This window comes from Corvus kubaryi, unplaced genomic scaffold (genome assembly GCF_017639235.1).
Source record: "Corvus kubaryi isolate FWS band 111438036 unplaced genomic scaffold, C.kubaryi_AGA036_p1.0 37354, whole genome shotgun sequence".
Taxonomy (NCBI): Eukaryota; Metazoa; Chordata; class Aves; order Passeriformes; family Corvidae; genus Corvus; species Corvus kubaryi.
This window is the reverse complement of record NW_024581116.1, coordinates 3,753,913-3,779,040: the sequence shown is the minus strand read 5'-3', so window position 1 is coordinate 3,779,040 and position 25,128 is coordinate 3,753,913. Positions and strand designations below refer to the sequence as shown.

The 25,128-nt window shown below is 39.5% G+C and overlaps 1 protein-coding gene across 2 annotated transcripts in view; it reads left to right on the top strand.

Annotated features, from left to right (window-relative positions):
- Window positions 1-25,128, top strand: part of RCAN2 (regulator of calcineurin 2) — an 85,695-nt gene that overhangs the window by 31,281 nt on the left and 29,286 nt on the right. Inside the window, exon 1 of one of the 2 annotated variants that reach the window (XM_042032816.1) lies at window positions 10,112-10,427. The exons of the other annotated variant lie outside the window; for it this stretch is intronic. Within the exon in view, the coding sequence (XP_041888750.1) occupies window positions 10,341-10,427 (87 nt within the window). The 5' untranslated portion in view covers window positions 10,112-10,340. Of the gene's footprint in view, window positions 1-10,111; window positions 10,428-25,128 lie in introns of those variants that run through there. 2 annotated transcript variants of the gene reach the window in all.

Genomic DNA, 25,128 nt, shown 5'->3' with positions numbered 1-25,128 from the left:
TTCATGTCTCTTCAGAAATTTGGCTGCACTGTTGGTGTATGTAAAATACTTCGTAAATGGCAACCAGACATTGCCATCACATTTTAGGATGCTACAAGCACATTGACAGAACAGGAAATAGTAACTCTTTCAGTTGCTCTGTCCAAAAGATAGGACACTATTTTTTGTTCAAGCTGTAATTCAGTTATCTTCGAGGATGTTTCTTGGCCCGTGACTGTCTTCAGTTTTTTCCATGTGTTACAGAAACACAAACATGCTTGAGACACACGCTGAGATTCATTCCTACTCTAAATTAGTGCATCAGCTGCAGGGCTTATCCTTTCTATGAGAAGGGGTTGCTATCATTGCATATATTCCAGTGTTAGAACACTCTTTAGCACTCTTTCAAGTGCTAATTTAAAGAGTTGTGACCTTCCTCTGTTACACACATTTTGGGGCATGAATTTCTTCTTGTTCAAGTCAATGAAACCAGTGCCATGGAATGAAACAAAGCAGTTCCAAGTGATCCTTTGAGAGAGCAGGTGGTACAGCCAAGGTGCCTCTTGCTTTGTGTTGTAGTATCTGAGCCTAAATTTGTCTCTGTGGCTTGAGGAAAGTGTAACATAGTTGGTGGTATCTCAAGTGAACCAAAGTAGGATTTTGCTTGTCCATCTTAAGTTGAAGGATGAATATGAAGTTCTGACTGTAAAATCTCAGCTTATGACTAAAATGTACAGACATTACTGTAAAAATTCATATTAAATTGCAAATTAATACTTAAATCTTTTTTGTCTTTTAAAATGAAGAAACAGTTTTCTACAGTAAGCTCTGCTTGCTGCAAGAAAAAAGAAATGGTTGAAACAAATCCATATTTTATGGTAAACATTAGTATGGAACACCTCACATCAAGGGGCACAAGGTGGAGAGGACTGGAGTTTTTTAGTCAGACACTTCTTTCCCCCCTTAGCTGAGATACAGTGCACTGTATAAAAAATGAGGCTATTGGATTAACTCTTAATGGTTGAAATTTTTGAGTGCTTCAGTGCTGGCACTTTCCATTCATAGCTCATTTGCATTGTTCTAATTTAAGTGACTAAAGAGAAAATTAAGTGGTCTATAGCTATGTGATAAGTATTTAATTGGAGTTGTATCCATAACTTCCATGAATTGATTCATGTAACTAGAATAGAATATTACCATGAAATTGTGTTAACAGATTGCAAAAATAATTAGCAAATTAAAGTTAAATCACCAATAAATATTCTCAGATAATTTGATGAGCTTACTTGTGAAGAAATATAAACATAACTAAATACGCTTTGCTTGGTGATGAAGTCAGCTGTGATAAGGTTGTGAGCAAAATTCAGAGTGGAATTAACTGGGACACAAGCGGCCATGATTAGGCATGCAGAATTGAGTAGCAGGTAAAGTAATCCTGTACTAACAGATAATTTTAACTACAGTTTTTGTTAAAGACTCCCCTCATCTGGGTGTTTAAGTCTATCTTAGATAAAGTGATAGATGGACTGGGCTCCAGAGCACAGCTCACATCAGATTTTTGGGTCTGCATCTGTGTGTCTGAACATGCACAAGTCAAAGGCAGTTGCTGTGGAACTGAAGTTATGACTTTATGTAAGTTTTACTTCACATTTTCTGAGATCCAGTGACTATATGTTTTTTTGACCTTTGCAATTGGAATGTCTTAATACAGTTTTTGAAAAAAAATTAATTAAACAGGTCCATTAGGCTCTAGAAAGTATCTTTAACTGTTAAAGTGTGGCTGGGAGAAGAAGCTCGCAGAAAGATCTTAAAAATGGCCAACAATATCAGTGCTGATGTGGACTGTTGTGTGCTACTGGGTCTCTAAGCTTAGAGTATTCTTGGCAGACTTAGTTAACTGGAGTAACTGCAGGTGTGGTTTTGGAATCAGTTCTAGGCCCCAAATGTGTTAAATCTACCGAAAATTAACCAGCATATTCCCAAAGCCAAACAAGATCATAAGCTGAGTTTGCAGAGATGTGAAGCAACCAGAAGATTGTAAGAGTCTATAAAAGAATGAAAAAATAGATGATGAGAAAATCTTGCTTCCAGGAAAACAAGAAACTTCACAGAACTTCAAAGAAATGGTTATTTCTGGTTTTTCCAGTTTTGACAGGGGCTTCTGATTAAAACTGAATTACTTAAAGTAAAATGGAAAAAAAAAAAAAAAGAAAAAGAAAAAACCAACCAACCAACCAACCTACAAAACAAACCCTATTCTAAAGTAATAGCTGAACTTGCTGTAGGTTAGTTGGACCCAAGATTTGGGTTCTCCCACTTCTGCCTTTGGCTTTACTGAACCTTTTTCCTTTTTCTACTTTCCTAGAAAAAGTAGAATGAAATGGAATTTTTGTATGGAAATGTTCTGCTACTGGAAAAAGCTTTGGTTTGGGGAATATCATGTATTTGGGTTAGTTGTTTGAAGCTCCATGTTTCAGAATGAAGCTGACTGTTTAAAAATAGATCAGTTGCTTTGAAATAAGATCAATTTTCTGTCACTCACTTGTAGTTTAATGTATTTGCTATTTAATTACTGTCAATTTAATATTGACAATGCAGTGTCAAGCTCTTTTATTAGAGAGTGAACCAACATAAAGAATAACTAAATGATCTGGAACGGTATTAAATACCTTCTGAAACCACACTGATACTTCATATATGAGATGCCTGTATGGGAACTAGTTCTGCTTTAATTTTTAAATTATTTTATTTTTGTTGATGTCTCTTTATAGCTGTATCACACTTCATAAGAAATATGGAGGTACTGAGTAAACTGAGAGTTCAAAACATAGGAATGGAACTGGTTCTAGTCTTTTCCTGGGCTGGGTCAATGGAGGACTGTTTCTTGAGTTCTAGTTGGGAAAGCAGGTTTGGGTTTTAGAGAGAGCAAAAGAGGGAAACTAAATCTGATCTATCTTCAAATAAGATACAGGCACTTAAATAGCCCATCATGGTCTCTTTTTTCTGTTTGTGAAATAATGAAATCAGTCTTGTAAGGAACAACTAAGATAAATCCATTTTATAAATACATTACAAGTGCACTAGTATCTTAGAATTACTCAGATTTCTTTCATTTTTTTTTTCCTGATCATCATTTTCGTGCTCTAGGGGAAAAAAAAAATTCTGTAAGAGATTTCTCATTTCACTTTAGAGCCATTGGAATCTTTATACCTGACTTTTAGGTCTCATTGTATCTAACCTCCATCTGTCTTTTGAACATAAATAAAAAATAATAGCAGAGGATTTATCAAAATAGAGAACAGTGTCATCTGTAATGAAGACAAGAAGTAATATGTGTATATGGCAAATTTTAAGTATCAACACCTGTCTGCAGTTTTGTCTGCAGTTTGATCTGGGGATTAACAGAAGAGACTATTTGATTTAAAGTGTTGCAGCAAAATAAATCCCACCCTATAATATCAGGATAAAATATCAATTACATAAGAAATCTATTATTCATTGCCTCATTATTTGCTGTTTGCATGCTGCATGCATGCATTTGCTCTGACTACATGCTGTTTGACAGTGGACTTTTTTCTCTCTTTTTTTTTTTCCCCCCTTTGAACTGGGCTGCTTTTGCTGGCTTGGCAGTAAATGCTCTTTTCTCTCAGCACAGCCATTAAATCTCTCACCTGCATGTCCTGTGCAGAGCTGCAGTTGAGAGATAAGGTTGGTCTCTCTCACAGCAGCGAGCATTGGTATTCCAGGCTCTTCTTTCAAGGGCATTTTGCTGTGATGAAGCGTCTGAAATGACAAGGAAAACATACAGGCATGTTAAATACCCTTGCTAGTCTGAGATGAGTAAGGGTAAATGGAAATTATTTAAAAATACATTTTGAAGCTGTTAACAGAGCTCGTGGATAACTGCAAATCACAGTTTTAGGCAGGAGTATTACAGACCTGTTCCAACTGGCATCATCCATTAAATAACAAACAGTAATGGAGAGTACTTGTCCTGCCCAGCTTACACTTAAAATCTAAATAAAACACAAAGCTCTGAGCCATTCTGAACGTGTGTTCCTGCATGTTCTTCATCCAAGGTCATAAAGGTAGTTCTTGTGAAGAATTTAATCAATTTCTTCAGTGTCTTGTTCCTGTGACAGCCTCTGAGCAACTCCATCTTCCCCCTGGGAACTGAGGAGGTGCTTGGGATTTCAGTTTCCTGCATCTCTCAGAGCACTGGCCTGGCATTCTCTCTGTGTGTGAATCTTGTACAGAACCCATGTAGGACCTGGTTTTAATTCTGTTTTCAAGTGTTGCAAGAATAAACGTATATAAGGACTTTGCCTATTTTCTAGTCTGTGGTTGTTATCACTTTTATAAAATTAAAGACAGCATAAAAATCTGTTTTACCCATGCTCATTAACATTGGATACATTGACAGAGCAGGTATCACCATTCCTGTCTTGCTGTTGGAGAAACCGAGGCACAGTGAGAATTCTGTGTAGCATTCAGTTCAAGTTTAACACTTATATTTAAGCATCAGTTATACATATGTACATATGTGCTAGATGGTTAAGTTTCACTTGTAGTTGCTGGAAATCTCATTAGCAGTCAGAGGCTGGAGAGAAATTCAGGCCATCGTAAACTACACAGCAAGTGATTGATCAGCAAAATCCCACTCTAATAGTCCATGGAGTGCATTGAACAGGGAGTGTGTTGAACAGTTGCCCAGATAATAAATGCTAATTTAAATATCTTAAAGAACCTCTTGGTGCCTCTGGCTGATGGTTCAGAGGAGAGGGATCTTCCAGAGGTCCTTGATCATGTCTGTCAAGCCTGTATGCATGTGTCTTGGATACCTTTAGGTATTTCCTATTGCATTAGCTATCCATGCTGGAGCTATGAAATCTGCTGCTTATACTGGCAATGTGTATACCAGCATGTGGGCATCTATGTTTAGTTCTCTTAATTTGAAACCTATGCAATTTATCAATGATCATGTTTAGATAGGCTGCAAATAAATTCAGCTTACACTGTAGGGGTATGATCTTCTTCTCTTGCCAGGGATTCAGGTGTGTGTTACATATTCTGTAGGTGGTCATGAGTTCACCAGATGAATCAAGGATGTCCTGACTCCTGAACTGCAGCAGTTCATTTTACCAGAGAGAGGAGTTTGCAGTTTGGGACCATAACAGTTGTTTTCCTGCGTGGATCTGGCACAGAAAAGGATTTGTAACCATTCTGAGTTGACAGAAGACACACGCATGGATTTCCACCCCCTCATACCTCCCTGAATTTACTTGGAAACGAAGGACTATGAATGGTTCAGCCACGTTAAAATAATTGAGCAGCTCTGACTCACAGTTGCAGCTTGTGTGTAGCTAAATGAGACAGCAGAGTGATGCTGCCTGACTGGCACAGTTGTTTATGCAGTCACTGAAATATTCTCCCATCATGTGCAGGCCTTCGAGTTGTTTGATATTATCTTTATTAAAGAGGGAGAAATCCTTCATAATGCTGATGAGTTGTTTTATTTTCTTGGATGCCCTCAGAGTCCGAGACCTAGAAGCGTGACTAACAGAAAGTTATTGCCTACAGAAAAGCAAAATATCACTTAAAATACAGAAAAGTTACCTTTCCAAAAAGCAAAGCCAGCCAAGGCATTTTCTAAGATCAAAAGTCTCTCTGCATGTATGAGGAACTTATTGATTTAGGATTATTCTAAGTTTAATTAAATTTTTCTTGTCTGGTCAAGATTCTGTGTCTTTAAAAATCTCCATAGGAATGATTATTTATTATGAGAAGTGGTGAATTGGAGTCCTTTTTTTTGCCACAATTGATGCCAATTTCAGATTTGTAGAAATTTTAGCTTGGGGGTCAGACTTATCTTGGGAAAATTAGTGGGTTTGTAGCTGTTGGATAGTTCAATATTCCTTATTTACTGCAAATGATTGTTAAATGTTCTACTTAAAAGATATATTTCCAAACAGTTTGATGGCTGTTCTGTTTGCTGGTGTGTTCCTCTGGCTGGACTTTTCTGGTGCTTCCATCCTTTTGGGGGTAATTGACTTTAGTATGAGCCAGTGCTCACTGTCATGAGAAAAAACATTTTTATTTTCCTTCTGTGGCTGAGCTGAACCCTACCCAGTGTTCACCATTGTATTTTCTTTGTCCTTGTGAAGCACAAGGACAAAGGAGCTAACTTTGTTCCTGAAGAATGTTTCTGGTTGGCCTTTCTTATCTTCTGCTGCAGACAGAGAAATTGGAAGAATTGTATTCTTTTCTGGATTTTTTTTTTTCAGGGCTGTCTCTTACATTACTTAATTTTTATGGGGTTTTTAAGGTATTTATCATGTATAATTCCATTAAAAATGAGATTATGTTTGTAAAAGTATCTTCCTATTGACAGGTAGGAGCATGGTTTAAATGCTGTTTACTTGTGTAGTAGGCTGAACGAGATCAATTGAGATGCACATCATTAAAAACACTTCAGTCAGCCATAATGTGAATCCATTCCCAGTGTTCCATTCAGCCCTCAAAGGGTCATTGATGGAGGGCTCCTTTTTATTTTTCTGGGTTTGTACATTGACTTAGGTTTGCACCTGCAAGCAGAGGTGCTACAAAAATAACCCCTCTAGTACCAAGGGTTCAAAAAGCACAAGCTTCATCCAGAGAGCAAGAAAGTCAGGATTGGTTCTGAATTTAGCTGCTGGTTTTGGTTACCATGTGTCTGATGTTACTGTGAGGTCCAGAGCCAGTGAAGTTTCCCTAAGGCTAAATGAGTAGTAGTTTGCTTGCAAAAGGAGGGTCAAGATTTTGCAGAAGTTGTTTTAATGACTTGAGAGTTGAGCTTGAAAATCTTAAATCTGTGGTGCTGCTCATATGTGTTAAGCTGAGACACAGCTGTAACTACAGAAGGAAAACAACTCCACACACTGGAGTAAAGGCTCAGACTGCATTATCCTAGAACTGTACACATGCAGAATGCAAGATTGTCCCTGGCTGGAACACATGGCTTCTTTTTTCCTTCTGGTTGGGGAAGCTTTTTGTATTTCTGAAGGCTGATTAAAATATAAAACCTGATCATCAAGTGTTGATCATCAGAGTCTAGTGATGCTATGGGGTTACTGTGGTGCATATGAAGGAACAGTAACCTGGAATATTGCTCTGAGTTCTAGAATCTGTCTGATGCCTGTACATGTAACTGTGAAAACTTGCTATTTCCCTGCTCAGCCTGATTTTACAAATGAGCCTCAACTGCTCCTAAATTCATCTCCCTAAAATATTCACATATAACGAGCAGTGCCCCTTGAGTTCCATGCACAACTGTTACTATGGACAAACACTGAAACAAATTAAGAAGCTTCTGAATGACAGTTCAAAACTCTCCACTTTCTGTTCTCAGAATTTATGGTCATGGTCTTAAACCCCATGTAAAATTGGTGAGGGATGGCAGTAGAGTTACATGCTGGTACCAGTTTGTGATCTGGAGAACCTACTGAATGAGTATCAGTACAATGCTGAATTGCAGGTCTGTCTATATCAATTTCTATTTATTAAATATGATACTTTAAAATATGCATGAAACATGGCTTCACTTTTTCTTGGGAGTTTGGTGAACTGAATTTAGCAAGCCTGTCTAGAGACAGAGTTAAGAAATTCTTTGAAAGAAATTGAAATGCTTTTCTTTAAATTTGGATAAAAAGCAAGTCTCCTGAACTGGAGAAATAAGTCAATATTAACCAATTTTAAAGTGTTCAATAATAAATTTTTCATTAACATTCGGTGAGACTATAAGGGATTGTAGAGTGCCCTGAAAAAAACCATTCACATAGGAATATGTCTTGATTTCAAATGAGAAGTGAGCAGTAACAAATAGAATATGACATATATTGAAAGATATTAGTTGGAGTACTCAAAAGCTTTGTGAGTTTCTGTTAGGTAATCTTTGTTTTCAAGAAACAAAAACAACTAGGTTGTCTTTGTGAAGAGCTCACTAAAATACCCTAGTGAGCTAGAGTGGTTTTTTAAGGAGAAAAATTAGGTTATACTTTGGAATAGGCAAGAAAAAGCAAGAAACGAAAGTAATTATGATTTTTCAGATGGAGTGAAAAAACTGCAGTGATTCTCTTTTGAAAGGAGATGAATAGTAGAAGTGCAGGAATAATCATGAAGTGGAACAGGTCAGTTTGCACATCAGGTGCCTGTTTTCATAAGAAGATAGAGGCTATTGAAATTGATAGGTTACAGTTTTTAAAGAAGAAAAAAAGAAAAAAATAATTACAGAACTGTCCAGTATAGCTCTGTATTGTAAGATCTTTTTTCCATCACTGCTATAAAAGCACACTCAGGCCAGGCATCATACTCACTCTGGATGCCTTTATGGGCCTTAGAGACCGTCATCATCTGATTCTTGATCTTTTCCAAATGCTTGTTTTGTTTTCATCCTGTTGGTCCATCACTGCTAAAACTTTCATAAGACTCAGACACACGCCTTATCTTTGCTTTCAGTGTTTCCTTCTAGCTCTTTGATACCACTTACTAGCTTCTCACTTTTCTATGGCATGATTTTTCCATTGCTGTCTGCCTACAACTTCCATCAGGCCTTGATGGCTTTTTTTCTCCGTTATAACATGTTATATTCAAACATATGAATAAAAGGTCCTATAAACACTCACAAAAATGTTAATTTCAAATTCTTTCTAAAAAGTGGCTTCCTGTGGTTTATGAAAAATCCTGACAGTGATGAAATGACCAATGTGCAGAGCAACTGATAATCATGACAAACGATATTGATTAATTTACTGCCCTCTGCTGCGCTCTCCATTTCTGTTGGTCTGTATAGTTTGGGTTTGTAAAATATTTAGTGCTTGGATATGTTTTTGTCCTGGCTGTGGATCTTAGTTTGTGATTACTGCTGGGGAGGTTGCTATGAATGCAAGTTGAAATATGGGAAAATTATTTCATAGATCTTGGAAAAGAATCTGCTCTGATAAGAGATCTTGGCTTATCTGTCTCAGCATCTAATGTCACTGCCCTTCCACAGTGAAGAATTTCTTCCTACATCTAATGTTAGTATAGTTAGGAGTTTATCTGCGAGTGAATTGGAGGTAAGCAGAACAGTCTCTCACATTGAGCCATGTGCTGCTCCTAGGTTCATACCAATAGTTAAATATTTTAATTCTCCCTGTTAATCCGATGTATCCATAAATGCCAATTCTAGGCCTACAACAATTAAAAGTAATTTATGGATCACAAGAATGAAATGTTAGAGGAAAAATAATGGTGCCTGTCTGGGATAAAGATCACTTTAGAAGTCCCAGACATGTAGATACTTTATTTCTATCATTAAAAAAAAGATGAAACTTGCAAAGAATAAACAGACCACTGAGTCAGCAGGTGTAAAGCATCTTCACTTCTACTTGTTTCTTTTGTTGAACACTGTTGTATTTGTGAAGGGTTGACCCTTAGGATGGATGGTGTAAAGGCTGCCTAATGCGAAGTCCTAATTTCAAGGAAATTTTCATGTTCTGTTCTTTGACGGGGTATTGACTTCCAAATCACACACACGCATGCCTCTGCTCTTCCTGGGGATGAGTCACAGTGCAACGCGGATGCGAAGCACTGGGATCAAATTTGCAGCATGTTGATCACTGCTGATGACAGGACGAGATGTTCTCTAATCCCTTGTGTGGGGTTATAGAGTGTGCTTTATTAAAAAAGAGGACTTAGAGCTATTAAAAGCAGAGTGCTGAGGTTTTTGTTGGTTTGAGGGGTTTTTTATTAGTGCTCTGCTGTAGATTTTAGAGTATATAAAGTAACAAATGTTACCTTGAGCTTAGTGGCTTTAAATGCTGGGTTAATTTACACTCAGAGCAGAGCTTTCAGTGTCAGGCGATCTCTTTTCTTTTTTTTTTTTTTTTTTTTTTTTGCCACCATAAGCACTCAGCTGAAACAACAGCTATGACTCAGTTGACAGTGAACGCTGCTTGAATTGATTTAGTCCGAGTTCAGATTTAGCACATAATCATGTTCAATTTGATCCACTGTGCTGCCTAGAGATAAAAGGGTTGAAAAAATAGATTTAGCTTATGTCAGTCTTTGTGGTGATGTCATTGCCATGAGAGATGGAATAGCGCTGTTACTATGCTGTGCCTGCTCAGTTGGTGGGTGTACGGGGGGCAGGCAACCAGCAACTCACTTTAAGTGCACAGAGCTTGTGTTGGAAGCTTGCAGTCATTGCCAGCGCTGAAACTGAATCTTGGACTGTTCAATTGCAGTACTGAACTGAAGATTTATTTTTAATTTTTTTTGTTGTTATTTTTTCTTCCATCATTTGTTACTCTGAGCTTCCCTAACTCTGTGTGCAAAGGCGGGGGATGCCAGCCCGTAGCATGGACTGTGATGTTTCCACTCTGGTTGCCTGTGGGGTTGATGTGGAGGTTTTTGCCAGCCAAGAGGTTAAGGTATGCGCCTGCAATCCTTTTGTTGCTTCTTAGAAAAGCCTTTGGGAACAATAGGCATTTGTATGTAGCAATTCACTATAAGGGGGCAGATGAGATTCTGCTGCGGTGGTTAAAGACACGCAGTTGAAACAATGTTAATTAGGGGAGAGAAATATGGGTGAGGAATTGTGCCTGCTTTTTAGTGTGTTTTGATAAGCTGAAAAAATAGCCTGGTGTTTACTCTTTAATGATATAAGAAATGAGTTATATAACTGACATCTGTGCATATGCATGTTTCATATTCATAAAAAAATCTTTCATTGTTAATTTTGTCAAGTTATTTTTAGTCCAGTGTTACTTTTTAGATCAGCCTTGCCGTGAATGTTATTTATTGATGTTGATAACCTTCAGATATCTTTACTCGGTTGAACAGCAGCTGTTTCTTTCCTTCACATTCAATCAAATGTGCAAGCATAAATTTTTGTGAAGGGTTAAAAGTTGGTAGCAAGTATTTTGGTGCATCTGCAGTGTAACAGAACACAAAAAGTTATGCATCTTGCATATCATATGAACACCTGAAAAACAATGCTTAAATCTAAGGCTTGATAAGCAGGGCTCATATTCTCTTAATTAGACAACTGCTGTAGAAAAGTCATTGTGTGTAACTGCTTACTGTTTAAATCAATTATCTTTTTCTTTTATTCTCATATTACTGCAAGAAAATCACTGCAAATTAAGTTTGAAAGAGGAATTCTAAGTATGCTTTTCACAGATCATCTGAAAGAGCTCATAGATGTAATACAGTGATATACAGCAGTTTATAAAGGAGAAATGTACAGACAAAATTAGTTTCTAATCTGATGGTTCTTAGTATTGAAAGACTGGAACACAGTAAAAAGGATTTACAAATTGGAGGTCAGATTTTGAACCTCTGTTCTGTTTGGTTCTGAATCAAACATTGAAGCCACTGGAAATATCTGGAAATAAAACTACTTTGATTTGCAAGAGGCTATGATGATTTTTATTTCCCTGTTAGTTTGTTACCATGTGCCATCATTTATACTTTGTACAGATGCTTTTGTGTTGGCACCAAGAGATTCTTCTTAATTTAAGAAGCTTTTTCCTAACAGTTTAATAGTGGGTTTAGAGATAAAATAGTGAGTAATTCAGAGGAATGATTCAGGTGAGGAGTCTTGCCTGCATTTGGACAGGTTTCCTGTATTATTTTGAAGTAGTAAAATATTTATCTGCTTATTCATTTATTCTTTTTTCTTTTTTTTTCCTTTTTTTTACTTGAAAGCATTTTGTTTTAACATGTAGGATTTACACCTGCATTGATGTGATCTTGTACCTGGGTCTTTTTGTGTCTGGTCCATGTTCGATGTAAGACTGTGAAAGAAATTAAAGTTGTAGTGAGCTTCTTGTATCCTCATTCTTATGTCAGTAGCAATGCAAAAGCAAAATTTTGACTTCCATAAATCAGCAGAAAGCATTCCATTGACCTGGGTAACACTTAGATTAGCCTGATTTAAGCTGCAGCATCTATAAAGTGTGGGCCAGGAATATGAGATAAGAGAACAAAAGGGTTACAGAGACATTACAGGAATTGTAATCCTTTTATGTTACTTGGACTTTCTGTACCTTGTTTGCTTTGGTTAAAACTGCCCTGTTTTGCTTTTTTCCCCCCTTATGTCTGAATTAAAATGTTGGTTGCAAAGTCTTTGGGTATATTTACAGTGGGGACTGCATTGCAGACTGCACTGCAGCTTAGAAACTCAAAGTCTACTTCGAAGTTGCCTGGCTTAGAGGCTATGAGCAGCATGTCCTCCGTGACCCACAGCTCACTGCAGGCTCATTTCCACTGGGTTGTCCCCAAACTCTGTTGTGGAGGCTGTGGCCAGCTCTGTGCTCATCCCCGGGTTCCCCATGCAGCAGCCTGCAGTGTGGGCATCCTCTTTGTGAAAGTTCCACTGCTGCTGGTAGTTTAAAGCTGGAGATACCTACTGCTCTTTGCTCACTTCCAGGAGAATTGCAAGGAAAAAACCAATATGGCTTTTTTTTTTTTTTTTTAATGCAAAAGGGTTCACTTCAAGGTGGGGTTTTTTGGTGACAGCATGGTCACGGCATAAAAAAGTTTATGTTGACTTTGATAGAATGGGGAACAGCTTTAGGGTTAAAAAGGAAGGAGGCTGTTGCTGAGAAGAGATGGATGTGGAGGAAGAGCAAAAGCAAGCGCAGAATTCCTGTCTTCTCCACCTAGCCTGTGACTACCCCTCTGCCCAGCTCTTTTGTGGGTCAGCCTGAAGGCACAGCTAGCATTGACAACTAAAATCTAGGCTATTGTCCCTTCTCCGATAGAAGTTTTTCTTGCAGGGAACCTTCTCCCCATGTGAAGGGAATGTTCCCTCAGTGGTAGAACAGATGTTAAAGATCTTACTATATGTATGGTGCTTGGTGAGATTTGCTAAAATGAGCTGTTACTCCTGTAGAAGTAGTTCTCTGATGTCAGCAAGAGTTGTGTTTAGGATTTAGGATATGCTTACAGCATATCTCACTTTTATTTCCGTTTAGGTTTAGAACTGATGTGAGGCTTGGGAGAAGGATGCTGGATGCGCTGAACCATTGTTCTCCCATGAGGTTTGGGAGAAGGATGCTGGTTGTACTGAGCCATTGTTCTCCCGTGAGGTTTGGGAGAAGGATGCTGGTTGTACTGAGCCATTGTTCTCCCGTGAGGTTTGGGAGAAGGATGCTGGCAGCACGGAGGGATCGCTGTGCACTTTGCAGCACATGTGTTGGCCACAGCTGCAGGCTGGGGGTGTGAGGAGCCTGCCAGGCCTGCAGTGGAAGAGCTTGGTGTGTTTGGGCTCTGGAGGAGCAGCTCCCACAGCAGGTGGCAATGAGGACTCCTGGAAGTTGCCACTTGTCAAGAGCTGGGGAATTCTGATACAGAGCTGGCTTTGGGCACAGGGCTTGGAGCAGAAGGAGCTCTCCAGCTTATTGCTGCTTTTCTACCTCTGGAGGAGACCTTATTTTGTAGGCATTATGCTCTTAGCATCTGGCAGTCAGGCTTGGAAACACTCTGTTTCCATTTGGCCTCTGGAACAGGGGAGCAATTATTTAGTACTGAAGGCAAAGCTTTTTAGTTGCTTCATTTGGAGCTGCTCATCCTTTCAATGAACAGAGGCTTGTATGGGTGCCTTGGCAATGGCAGCTGGCCCCCAGCACTTACACCGTGGGTTTGCCACCCATGAACCCATCCAACAAGCCCTTCACTACTGATCAGCTGCTGCTTTGAGTTGCCTTTTCTAATCCAAAAAGTGGGTCAGGCTAATCAACATGCTACTGACTGTAGATCAGGAACTAGAAGAGTTGAGAAGGCAACCACAGAAATCACAAAGTGCAGTTCTGCTTAGAAGCTCACCTGGATAATTAAAATTCTTTCAGTGCTTCTAGATGATAATTTCATGTAATGATCTTTGTTACATAAGCAATTAGTTAATGAATATCTTGTTTATTTCTAATAGAGGGATTCCAGACATCACCAAAACAGTGGCAGAGAATTTAAACTCGTATTTCTTACTCTAAGTAATGTGTTTTTATATGATTAATTCTAGATATTCTCTCCTCATTTGTGTTCATGCAGACCATTCCACTTGGGAACAAGGTAGGATTGGGGCAACTTGGCACTACTGTGAGAGGGAAGAAATAGTAATGATCCAGATGGATCACATCCTGAAGACAGTAATGGGATGTGGGTTGGACCATTATCTTAACACAGGGAAAAACCCAAGGTGGACATAAGCCAGGCAGCAAAGGGAACTAGTAGAAATAGTTTCACTGTTTTGACTGTTGCTTTGGAGGATTAATCCCCATTGGAGCAGGATCTCTGTCAGTCTGTAAACTCATTACTCAGTTCAGATGCTCCAGTAAGCACCCTGCTAATGGGAGTTGTTTGGGATGGATGGATTGGAGGCCAGCACTGTCCTGCTATTGCCTTTAACAGGTTTTGCAGTCTTAACTTCTGAGGTCTAAAGGGCAAAAGCACACTAGATGCTTGTGGTTTTTGCTCTCCACTTAAATTCTCCACTTGTCTAAGTGGCTCATTCACAAAGATGTTCTGAGGTTTAAAGTTCAAGTGCTCTAAGGTCAGAGTCAAGTGAAGAAGACTGGAAAAAAAGAGAGGAGTGTGGCTGCCCCTCTGGACAGTGCCAGCTGTCCAGTGGCAGGAAGCATGACTTGCTGGGAGAGTTTCTGAGTCTCTGTCTTTACATCCTTCTCCTTAGCCATGTGAGCTTGATCCGTGGGAAGAGTCTATTGCACAGTCATAAGACTTCACAGACAGGCTATAAGGAGGAAACCAAACAACAGCATGACTGCCAAAAATACCCTGATGGCTAGAAAGGCCTGCTCTATAACTTCTGGTGGTATTTTCTGCTGGTAGTTCTTTATAATTGCAAATAAGGTTGTGAAATCTGCATGATCCAAGAGTTCTGCTGGAGAAATAGACGTATGTGTTTTTCGATCTCTGCTTACTGTCTGTGTTCATTTAGAGGAGGTAAAGGAGAGAAGCTTCCCAAAGGCTGTAGTGCTGTTTCCAGTACACTGACCCTGCTCTTGGCTTCAGTGTCAGCACAGAGAGGTTCTGACAGCAAAACTGGGGCTCATGCAACCAGTGCTGCTGTGCACTGAGGTGCTCCCAGTTCCAGTCACAGCTTGGGCTCTGCCTCTGTCCTTCTAACACACTTGTGTGAAGGCACCTGGACTCTTTAGGGACATTTCCAAAGAGGTGATAGAAGGGTAAGATTTCTAAATGTCATAATATGCTGTTTAGGCTGATCTTCACTTATTTTCCCTTGCCTCACAAGAAGGGGATGCTGCTGTTTCATTGGAGGTCAGTGGCAGCTGCAGGTGCTTACACACCTCTGAATATGGCAAACCTTCTGCTTCTCCTTCTTCACCCTTCTAGTGCTAACAGTGAACAGCAAAGCAAGTCAGAGGGCTTTGTAGTCTCTCTGATTCTCCTTTCTTTTGGAAGTCACATGAAGATATTTCCCTTTCATAAGGTAACTAGACAGTGAGCAGTTTGTCAAATGAAAATAAATGACAACTAACGTGTGTTGGTAGATAGTGCAGAATTAGTCCAAGGCAGGTAATAAGGTGAGATGGACCTTATAATTTTACTGACAAATGGTCCAGCCTATGTGAGGAGCACTGAAGAGTTGGTGATTTTCTTCAGCAGATTTGAAGAATTAATCAGTGCAGCTATAGATTGAGGTACTTGTAATATGGATACAACTGTGATACTGATTTTTCATTAAATAATTACTTTGGTTCAAATTCTCAGAAGAACCTAGAGAGGTAAAGTACCCAAGTTCTTTCTCTTCTTCTAAAAAAAAAAAAAATTATCAAGGACACATAATTTTCAGGTCTGTAGTGATCTAGTCTCATTTTCCTCTGAAGGTACTGTATATGTGGAGTCTTTTGCTCAAATTTTACTGATGCTGGTTGCTGCTGCCTAGCATGACTAAGCTTTGATACTGAGTAATGTTGCAGGTTCTGAGGCAGAGGTCTGCACCAACCTTGTATGTATCTTTAGTAATTTTTTAGTAATTTTTAGTTTTTTTGTTTTTTTTTTTTTGCTCATAGACTAATATACATGCTTTGTGGTTGGACAGTTCTTCCTTTAATATTTTTTAGGGGTGATTCTACCAGAGGCCTGAAATAATCTACTCAGTTTTGATCATTCAAGTGCTAAACAGCCTGTTTGCTTTAGAAGATGTTGCCTAATCGTATGCTAGAGTGCAAGCAACCGTGACAGTGTGATCTTTAGCAAAAAATTCTTCCTTGGCAAAAAGACTCTGAGGAGATTGTACCACAGTTTGTCAAACACTTGGCTAACACACAGGCCTGCCAAGGCCCAGAAACTGGCCAAGCAAAGCATTCAGTCAGTGGCCTGTTGCTGGAAGACTGTGTGTTTTCCATCCTCACACTTACAGTGGTGCCACCATTGTGGGCAGGAGCTTTTCCTGAAGGTTTCCCCGATCCATATGATTTTCAATAAGCACCTTCTACTTCTAAATGCCAACAGAATTAAAATTTCCCCCAGGGGAGACTTCTCCCCTTTCTTTTCCTTATTAGCAATGCCTCTGAAAAGCATGTGCAGCCATCAAGTTACAGGCTCCAGCCTGTGTTCCATCTGGGATTCTGGTTGATTTCTGCTTTGTCTATGTCCATTCCTGAAAGCACAGACTGCCATCTCACATGGTCAGTGTTCTTGTGATGCGTTTAGCTGTCCCCACATAGAATTTCTGTTGGTGCTGAATCAAGGGGAAGCCTTTGGTTGTAGCAGCTGTGATGGAGTCAACAGCCCCACTGTCCTGGCAGGGTGGGAAATCAGATGGATGGGTCTGTGTAGAGGTGAATGCTGCCACAGCATCTCCATGGCACCTTCTCTTCTCTACACCTGGAGTTGCTGGAAAACCTCTAAGTGGTGTTATAGGTAAAAAGTTCCAAGTGTTCTCATTATGGAAAACTATGGAGCGAGGAAGTAAGTTCTCTGATTAGGAAACTGGATTTAGAATGCAGCAGAGCTGGTGTAATTAATGATTCTTGTTCTTAATAATCATGTTCTGTAGATATTCAATCTCAAATGTTGTTGAGCTCTAGGCATTTTCCAGAGACCAAGGAGTTGTGCTCAGTTAGTGGCTGATTTTGGTTGGTTTTTGATGGGGTTTTTTGTGGTTTGTTTTTGTTGGGGTGTGTGTGTGTTTGGTTGGTTGGTTGTTGTTTTGTTTTTAATTAGCCCAAACTTGCTACTTTTCAGAATCTGCATTAGATTCTGGCAGACAGAAAGACTGGCTTTATCTTGCAGGATGGCTTCATGTTTATCAGGAGCATGAAAGAGCCTCCAGTTTTGCAGCACCAGGTAGTTCCAGCAGTTGAAATAATAGTCCCTGAGCTGAGAAACCCAGTGAACCTGTTGAGCTCAGAGCAGTAGGAACAGGCAGCTTGTACAGGGGAATTTCTGCAGCTCAATTTGTCACTTGCAGAAGAATCTCTCTGCTTCATCTGTTGCAGTGAGGGATACGTTTGCCATTAAAAGGTGGAGGCATTCAGAGAGCTGAATCACGCAGCAGGACTTCTGCTGCACAGCCAGAGAGAAGCCACTTTGCTGAAATCTCACTTGTCCTTTTATTCATGTAAGTCAGATGTGCTGGTGTGAGACAGATGAACAAATTATGGTAAAAAAACCCGCTAATCCTCTCAGTAAAAGAAATTCCATTTATGGAGGAGATAAGACGATGATTATTTTATTTGCTGTACAAATCTTACTCAAACTTAACCACCCTCAAGTTTCATCATCCTTTGTTGTGTATCCTCTTGCATGACCACAGTGTTCATTCAGTCTTGGCTGCTTTTCCATGTTTCTTAGAGAAAACCGATAACTAAACCACTAAGAATAAAAACTTCCGAATTGTCTGAATAATTACACCTATGCTAGGAAATTTGTTTTAACCATAAAACATATTGTTGGTTGTGTTGGGGGGTGGGGTGGTGCATATTTTGTTTTGTTTGGAGGATTATTATTTTATTTGCTAATGCTGATAAAAAACAAAACCAAAAAGAACCCACCAGCAGAAATGGCCTTTCTCCCTCAGAGAAGGACATTTATTTAAAGGAAGGAAATATCTCTAAGGGGCAGATCATAGGTGGAACTGTTCTGAGCTGAGGGAGGAGGAAATCAGTTGGTTATTCGAAATGTGGCTGAAATGAGGAAGGGGATCATGGGGTTTGGGAGTAGGGAAGTCACTGTGATGAAGTGCCTCTGTTGAGAAAGAAGGGGGAAAACTCCTGTGGAGACTGGGGCAGGGAGGCAGGTGGGGCAGGACTTGTGTCTGAGGGTGTGACAGCAGCAGGGCAGTCAGGATGGAGGAAAAGCACATGAAAATGAGTAATAATGGGAGACCAATGTGAGAACAGATGACTTTGACTTCTTGTGCTGTAGTGAAATGATTTAAGGGCAGAAGATGACACAAGGTGCTGGAAAAACCCATTGATAGTCCAAAAAAAAGGAGGATTTTGTGACAGAACTTTCATCAAGCAGGTGTTAAGTATCATGAAAACCTTAGTCAAATTAATCTTGACAGCTTTCTGCTTTACTGAAAGCATCTTCCACAGGCTTCCATCCCACCTCCAGGTAACAAAATCCCTTTGTGAGCAGGTACTCTGGGCTGTTGCCACTCTCCTTTCAAATCCTTCCTCAAAACTTTTTGCTGTTAAATATCTCACAAGAAATTAAATGATTGAAGATGGCAAGACTAAGGTACATATGCATTCTTGGAACAGTGAATATTTTGGAAACCTTACCAAAAACATTCCAATATATTGTCTTTTACTATATATTTTATTCCTGTCTCTTCAGTCTTTCTGCTTTATCCTTCTGGAATGCAAGAAGGAATTTTGTGTTTTCCCTTGTTGTTTTTGTTTAGTGTGATAGATGATACTAAAAATAAATAACGCTAATTTTTAAACTGTTGGAAGTATCCAAACAGTAGGTGATACAGTAAGACATATGAAATTTTGAGACTCTTCTGGGTGCAGTTTTTTCAGCAAATGGAGGTAGGTAATTTTATTTGATTTTCAGTTTTGATTTTAGCAGTTGAAGAAATTAATAATGGCAAGTACTGTTGGTGAAAATTATTTTGAATTTAGCTTTTGAAATAAAGTCTGAAGTCAGAGGAAAATAATTTTTCTGAAAAGTCATTTTCTGTGACCTTATGGAGCTGGTAAATAGTGTATCCTAAGAAGATTATCTTAGAGACCAAGAAGAACATGAGAATTAGCAGCTAAGGAGGTGCTTTTGAATGCATAATGGAGATTATCTATCCTGATGCAAAGAACAGATGGGACATACGGTAAGAGACTGTTAGGGCTAGATCAGATACTCCTTTTGCTTTACAGCAGTTTAAGGATTTATATATAATGTGAAAATCAAGTGTGCAAAATCACAAAATAAGTTTCAATTAGCAGAGGTTTTAAATAAGAACAAGGAAAGTCTTGTGATGTATAAAAATTAAGAGGAAAACAATGTCCATATTCATTAACAGCAAGATACATAATGTGGGGAGGGTTATGGTATGACTAATTTCATTTGTATTACATAATAACACAGATAATTACCTAAATTAATAGAAAAAACAACCCTAGTAGTGGCCACAGCAGAGAAAAACTGCTAAAAATGCAGGGGTAAACCAGACATTTATGTGTACAGGACCTGCAAAAATCTACCTAAGAATGCTTTAGGGTGTAGCTGAAATGATTTTTTACTATTTGAAATTATCTTTGAGAATTCATAGGTTACAAAGAGACTGCTGAGGATGGGAGATGCAAAAAAAATAGCGTTCATGTTTAAAAGGAGGAGGGAAAAAGACCTGCATAATTACAGGTATTTTTATCTGACTTGAATTTTGGAAATAACTTTAGAAGTACTTTGGAAATAATTAGGCCTGGGCTGTGTAGAGCAAATCATATCAAATCACTGTGCCGTCCTTGTTTGACAGGGCAATGGGATAAGTGAGATATGGGAGATGTGGAGTGTAGATATTTTGACTAAAGCTTTCACACTGTTCAAGTCATTTCCATAAGTAATCTACACTCCAAATATAATTTCCATAAGGTGGGTGCAGAGTTGTTTACAGAATGTCTGAACCAGAACCAGTTCATTCTCAAATGGTGAAAGCATTTAAGCAGATAAGCTCACATGTTCCTTCCTGAAAGCAGGTTGAGAATAATGACAGTAGTCAAAAAGGGAAAATGTCAAAAAATGTGTGAATGACACTGTCCTGGTAGGGCAGGGTCAAAATTCTGAACAACCCTTAGTTAAACAACAGGATGAAATTTAGTGCAAAAAGAAATAAATCAAAGTCACAGCTATATAAAGGCATTCAGATGACTAAACAGTTGTGTGATGCAAATCTCTTGAGTTTAGTGAATGGCAGTGGATAATTAGCATCAGTATCATACTTCTGTAAGCAAAACAAATGTGGATTCACTGAATGATTTGTGTTAGAAGGGACATTCATATATCATCTGGTTCCACCCCTGCTGTGGGCAGGGACACCTTCCACCAGACCAGGTTGCTCCCATCCATAGGGATGGTGCAGCCACAGCTTCTCTGGGCAGCCTGTGCCAGGGCCTCACCACTATCACAGGGAAGAATTTCTACCTTAGGTCCAATCTAAACCTGCCCTCTTTAGTTTAAACTCATTGCTTCTTGTCTGTCACTACAGGGCCTGATAAAAGTCTCTCTCCATCTTTCTTATAAATCCTCTTTAAGGATCCAAAGGTTGCCATAAACCTCAGAACTCCTAAAGCCTTCTCTTCTCCAAGCTGAACAACCCCAACTCTCTCAGCCTTTCCTTACAGGAGAAGTGCTCCAGCCCAAGTTTGCTGTTGCAGCTGTGCTGGTTGTCTCTGGTGAGACTGGTTAGACTTTTCAGATGCACATTTTCTTGTCTAGAAAGGAGATTTCATGTTGCTACCTTGTTTACAGAGCCTAAGAAGAAAACCACTGATGTGTGAAAAGTAGTACTTTTATCTTTAGAAACATCTGATTCCATGAGAGGAACTGCAGGGCTGTGTGACCAGCCAGCTTTCTGCAGGCGGTTGCCAGTCCTTGAACCAGAATCTGAGAGTTGTTGAGCTAAAAAAAATTCTTATTAATCAAGACAGCTGGGAGCAAAGCCAAATGCTGGGCCATAGCAGAAATGAGTATGCTGCTTATGTTAGACAGAAGTAAATTATTGGCGTACTTAAATTTTTAGAGGTTTGGGAGCTGATGCCTTTTTGCCTGTTTTTTTTTTTAAATAAGTGAATAAAGAGGGAAGATGTTTAGCTATTTGCTTCATGCTTTTGTAGCAAATTATTAGACTGACACTGTTGAAAAACTGTAGTGGTGTCAGCAACCTGCCCACAATCTTAACTCCCAAAGTGGTGATATTTTTGGGATAGGGGAAGGAGCTTGGCATACAGTAGCAGTCACGAAACAAGAGTTTACTCAATGCATGCTGCATCCTAGAAAACAGTACAGAATATTTTTTCATGTCATTGGCTCAGCATAAATTCCTGCTTAAGCTTTAACTATTATACAGTTTTATAGCTTATGTATTGTATAGTGAAAGAGAAGCAGAGCAAAGGACATTAACAATTCTATAAAGAAAAGGTCTTGGATAAGGGGAATTTACTTTGGGAATAAGTAGTTGATGTAAGTATGGTAAAATGATGGTATAATGGGAGTGTACACCTGTGTGTAAAATGAGGTGTGTGAATGATAATGCTGCAGACTGGTACCTATTGAACTACTCTATTCTAGAATCATAAAATCAGACAGTCAGACTGGTTTGGGTTGCAAGAGACCTTAAAGATGATCTAGTCCCACCCCCTGCCATGGACGGGGACACCTTCCACTATCCCAGGTTGCTCCAAGCCCTGTCCAACCTGGCCTTGAACACTCTCAGGGATGGGGCAGCCACAGCTTCTCTGGGCAAGCTGTTCCAGGCCCTTACCACCCTCACAGCAAAGAATTTCTTCCTGATATCCAATCTAAACCTGCCCTCTTTCAGTTGAGACCACTTACTTATATGAAGGTATCCTCATTGGTTTATTCCCCACTAATGTTTTCCATTAAATTGAGGTTCAAATGTAGCAAATCCAGTTCTACTGTGTTTCTGGTTTGAGTATCCCTTAGAGAAAGTCTGGACTGTGCTGAGCATGAAGGTATTCGCTTTTAGTTGATAATTTGCCCTTTTTAATTAAATACTAGTATCCCACCCTGATTAAGTACACAGTTTTCAATTTCAGTTCAAAAGTGTAAATTCTGTTCTTGGGGCTACAACTGATGCTGCTTCTACAGTGCAGTGATGTGCAGCTGGATGCAGGCGCAGTCCATGCATCAGGCTGAGTGGTCTGGGACACCCTCTGACTTCTGAAGATGTAACCTCCGTAGTGAGCAGGTGGCTTCCCTTGATTTTGAGTGACTGCTTCCACCAGATTTGGCATCCCACTTCTCCTGTCATTTAGAATCTATTTGCACCAAAAAAACCTTGACCGCAAAGCCAGACTCCTTGAGTCTGTCCTGTGTGATGGGCGGTTTAGGTTGGATACCCCAGAGGGTGATTGGGCACTGAGTGGGCTCCCCAGGGAATGGTCACAGCCCCAAGGCTGACAGAGCTCAAGGAGTGTTTGGACAACGCTCTCAGGGACAGGGTAGGATTGTTGGGGTGTCCTGTGCAGGGCCAGGAGTTGGGCTTTGATCATCCTTGTGGGTCCCTTCCAGCTCTGGACGTTCTCTGGTTCTACACGTCTGTCTCCAACATTCCAGACTGGCACAAGGGCATTTGCAAGGCAAATGTGACACAGAGCCAGTGTGAATCAGTGCCACAGGGCAAGAAACTATGGGATACTAATTATTTTTATGTGTCCTACTTATTTTTAAAAAACTTGTTCATGAAAAGAAGAAGATCTCCATTTGTTACCACTCTGCTTGCCAGTCACAGGGCTCATTCCTTCTCACCAATTGCTCTGGATCTGAGAACTGCAGCTTCAGTTTCATAATCCCAGTCCAGTATCTTTTTAATGTCATGCTGCTACTGATATATTTTTCACATCAGAAAATGAAAACAATTTTGATGAAGACCAGTGCTACTTTTAGCTCTAATATGGGATTAGTCTACTTTCCAATTCTTGTTTCTAAACAGAATTCGTGCCAACTGGAAATTTTCCAGGTGGTTGAAAAATGACATGGGAGCAGTTTGGTCAGGAATATTTGCTTTTTCACCCTGGGGTTCCTTCCATCTGCCTAATAAAGCAATTATATCACTGTAAGACTGAAATTCCCTGTGTCCTGTCTGGAAGTGGATAGTACTAGTGGATGTTGAGTCAGATGGAAACCTCTGCTTCTTTTTCTGCCCTTCTGTACCCAGTACAGAACCTATATCTGTCATCTCAGCCTTTTTGGGTGCTGGAATCTGCTTACTAAGTCCACACAAATCCTCTTTCCTGGCCTGCACAAGCCCAGTTGTCTGATGTGTTCTAAATTCTTGATATCATGAGGTACTGTAACACTGTAAAGTTTTAGAGGCTAATTAAGCATTGTGGTGTGTATTGGAAATTAAAATATGCTGTTGAAATCTTTTTTCAATAGGCAGGTAAACCATTGTGTGGTGTTCCTTTGGTATTTCACCATCTGTGCAGCTTGAGATCCTAGCGTCCTCTAAGGTCTGTGACCTCTGATGGGAAAGAAAACAGCCTCTCTAAGTGTAAAAATATTTCAAGCTCATTTTTTTTTTGCTGAAGTTTACTCAGACTGGAAAGCACCTTCAGTTTTTTTGTTGGTCAGTGCTGAACTGGGGGCTCCAGTGACAATCTAGAAGCAGCATGGAGGGAAGAGTGTATAGTCTTTGTTTATGCACATGCTTTCCATCCATTTTCTGCCATGATCTCCAAAATCAAATTCACAGTTAAACTTTTCAGAGTGATAACAGCATTAAGAGGAGTTATACCCAGCAGTTTATAGCTCATTTGAGCCTCCTCTGAGGGCACCAAATCAGTGAATGTGGGAGAATGAGAAACTCGCAGTCTTTTATAACTCTTCCAATGCAGAGTATAAACATAATCATTTTAGTCTATGGAAGTTCTGCTGTTTGAAGTTAGGAGGAACAGACTGTTATCTGTAGTTATTCCCTTTTTTGAACTAAATATATACATATATATGTATATATATTTACACTGGTTTCTTTGCATTTTAGATAGCACAATTCCTGTTGTGGGGAAAGTCTATATCCTATGTAATAATAATAATTTAAAAAAAAGGAAAAAAATCTGTTCAAATAAATGCATCAAGTGCAAATGTTCTCTTACAAACAATTAGTGAAGGAAGGACTACAAGGAGAAAATTAGGTTAAAAAGAAAATATACATAAAGCATTTATGATGAACATGGATTTTCACTGACAAGCTACAGAAGGAGATATGCTCCATTCTTCTGAGCATGTGGCCTCCTCTGGACCTGCTCCATCAGGTCCATGTCCTTTTTGCAGTGGGGTCCCCAATGCTGGATGCAGTAGAGGGGCAGAATCCCTTCCCTCACCTCCTGCACTCACTGTTTTTGGTCCAGCCAAGGACATATGTGATATATATCAATCCGATGTCAATATCTCCGAATTTGTCACATTTGTCAACAGGACCTTCTCTTCCAGCCCAGAAATGACTTTTTCTATAGTTTTCTTTTTACCACTTCCTTACATGTTTATCTCTGAAACTGTTGTTTATGCCATTAATTCTGAAACACTGTTTACACGTAGTTGATGTAGGTTTGCTAAAGACTCCACTCAGCCACTCGACTGGAGGCACCGTATTCCCATTCTTGGTTTATCTTTATTGTACAAAGAGCCACCAGTCTCAGAGGCTGCAGCTCCTAGAAGCTGCTCAGATGTACAGACAACAGACCTGCTTGAGTAATTTGCAAATGAAGTGTAAGGCGGGGAATGACAGATGGTTGGGACAGACTGGGAAGAACAAGGAACAGTCAAACAGCACAAGCAGAGCGTTAGACGGTGGTCACGGTGCTGCTGGTTGTGACTGTGGGGTCACTGACTGTGGGCTGCAGAGGTAGTAGAGAGAGGATGATGGTGAGAGGATGTGCACTGGTGGGTCAGGAGTTTCCC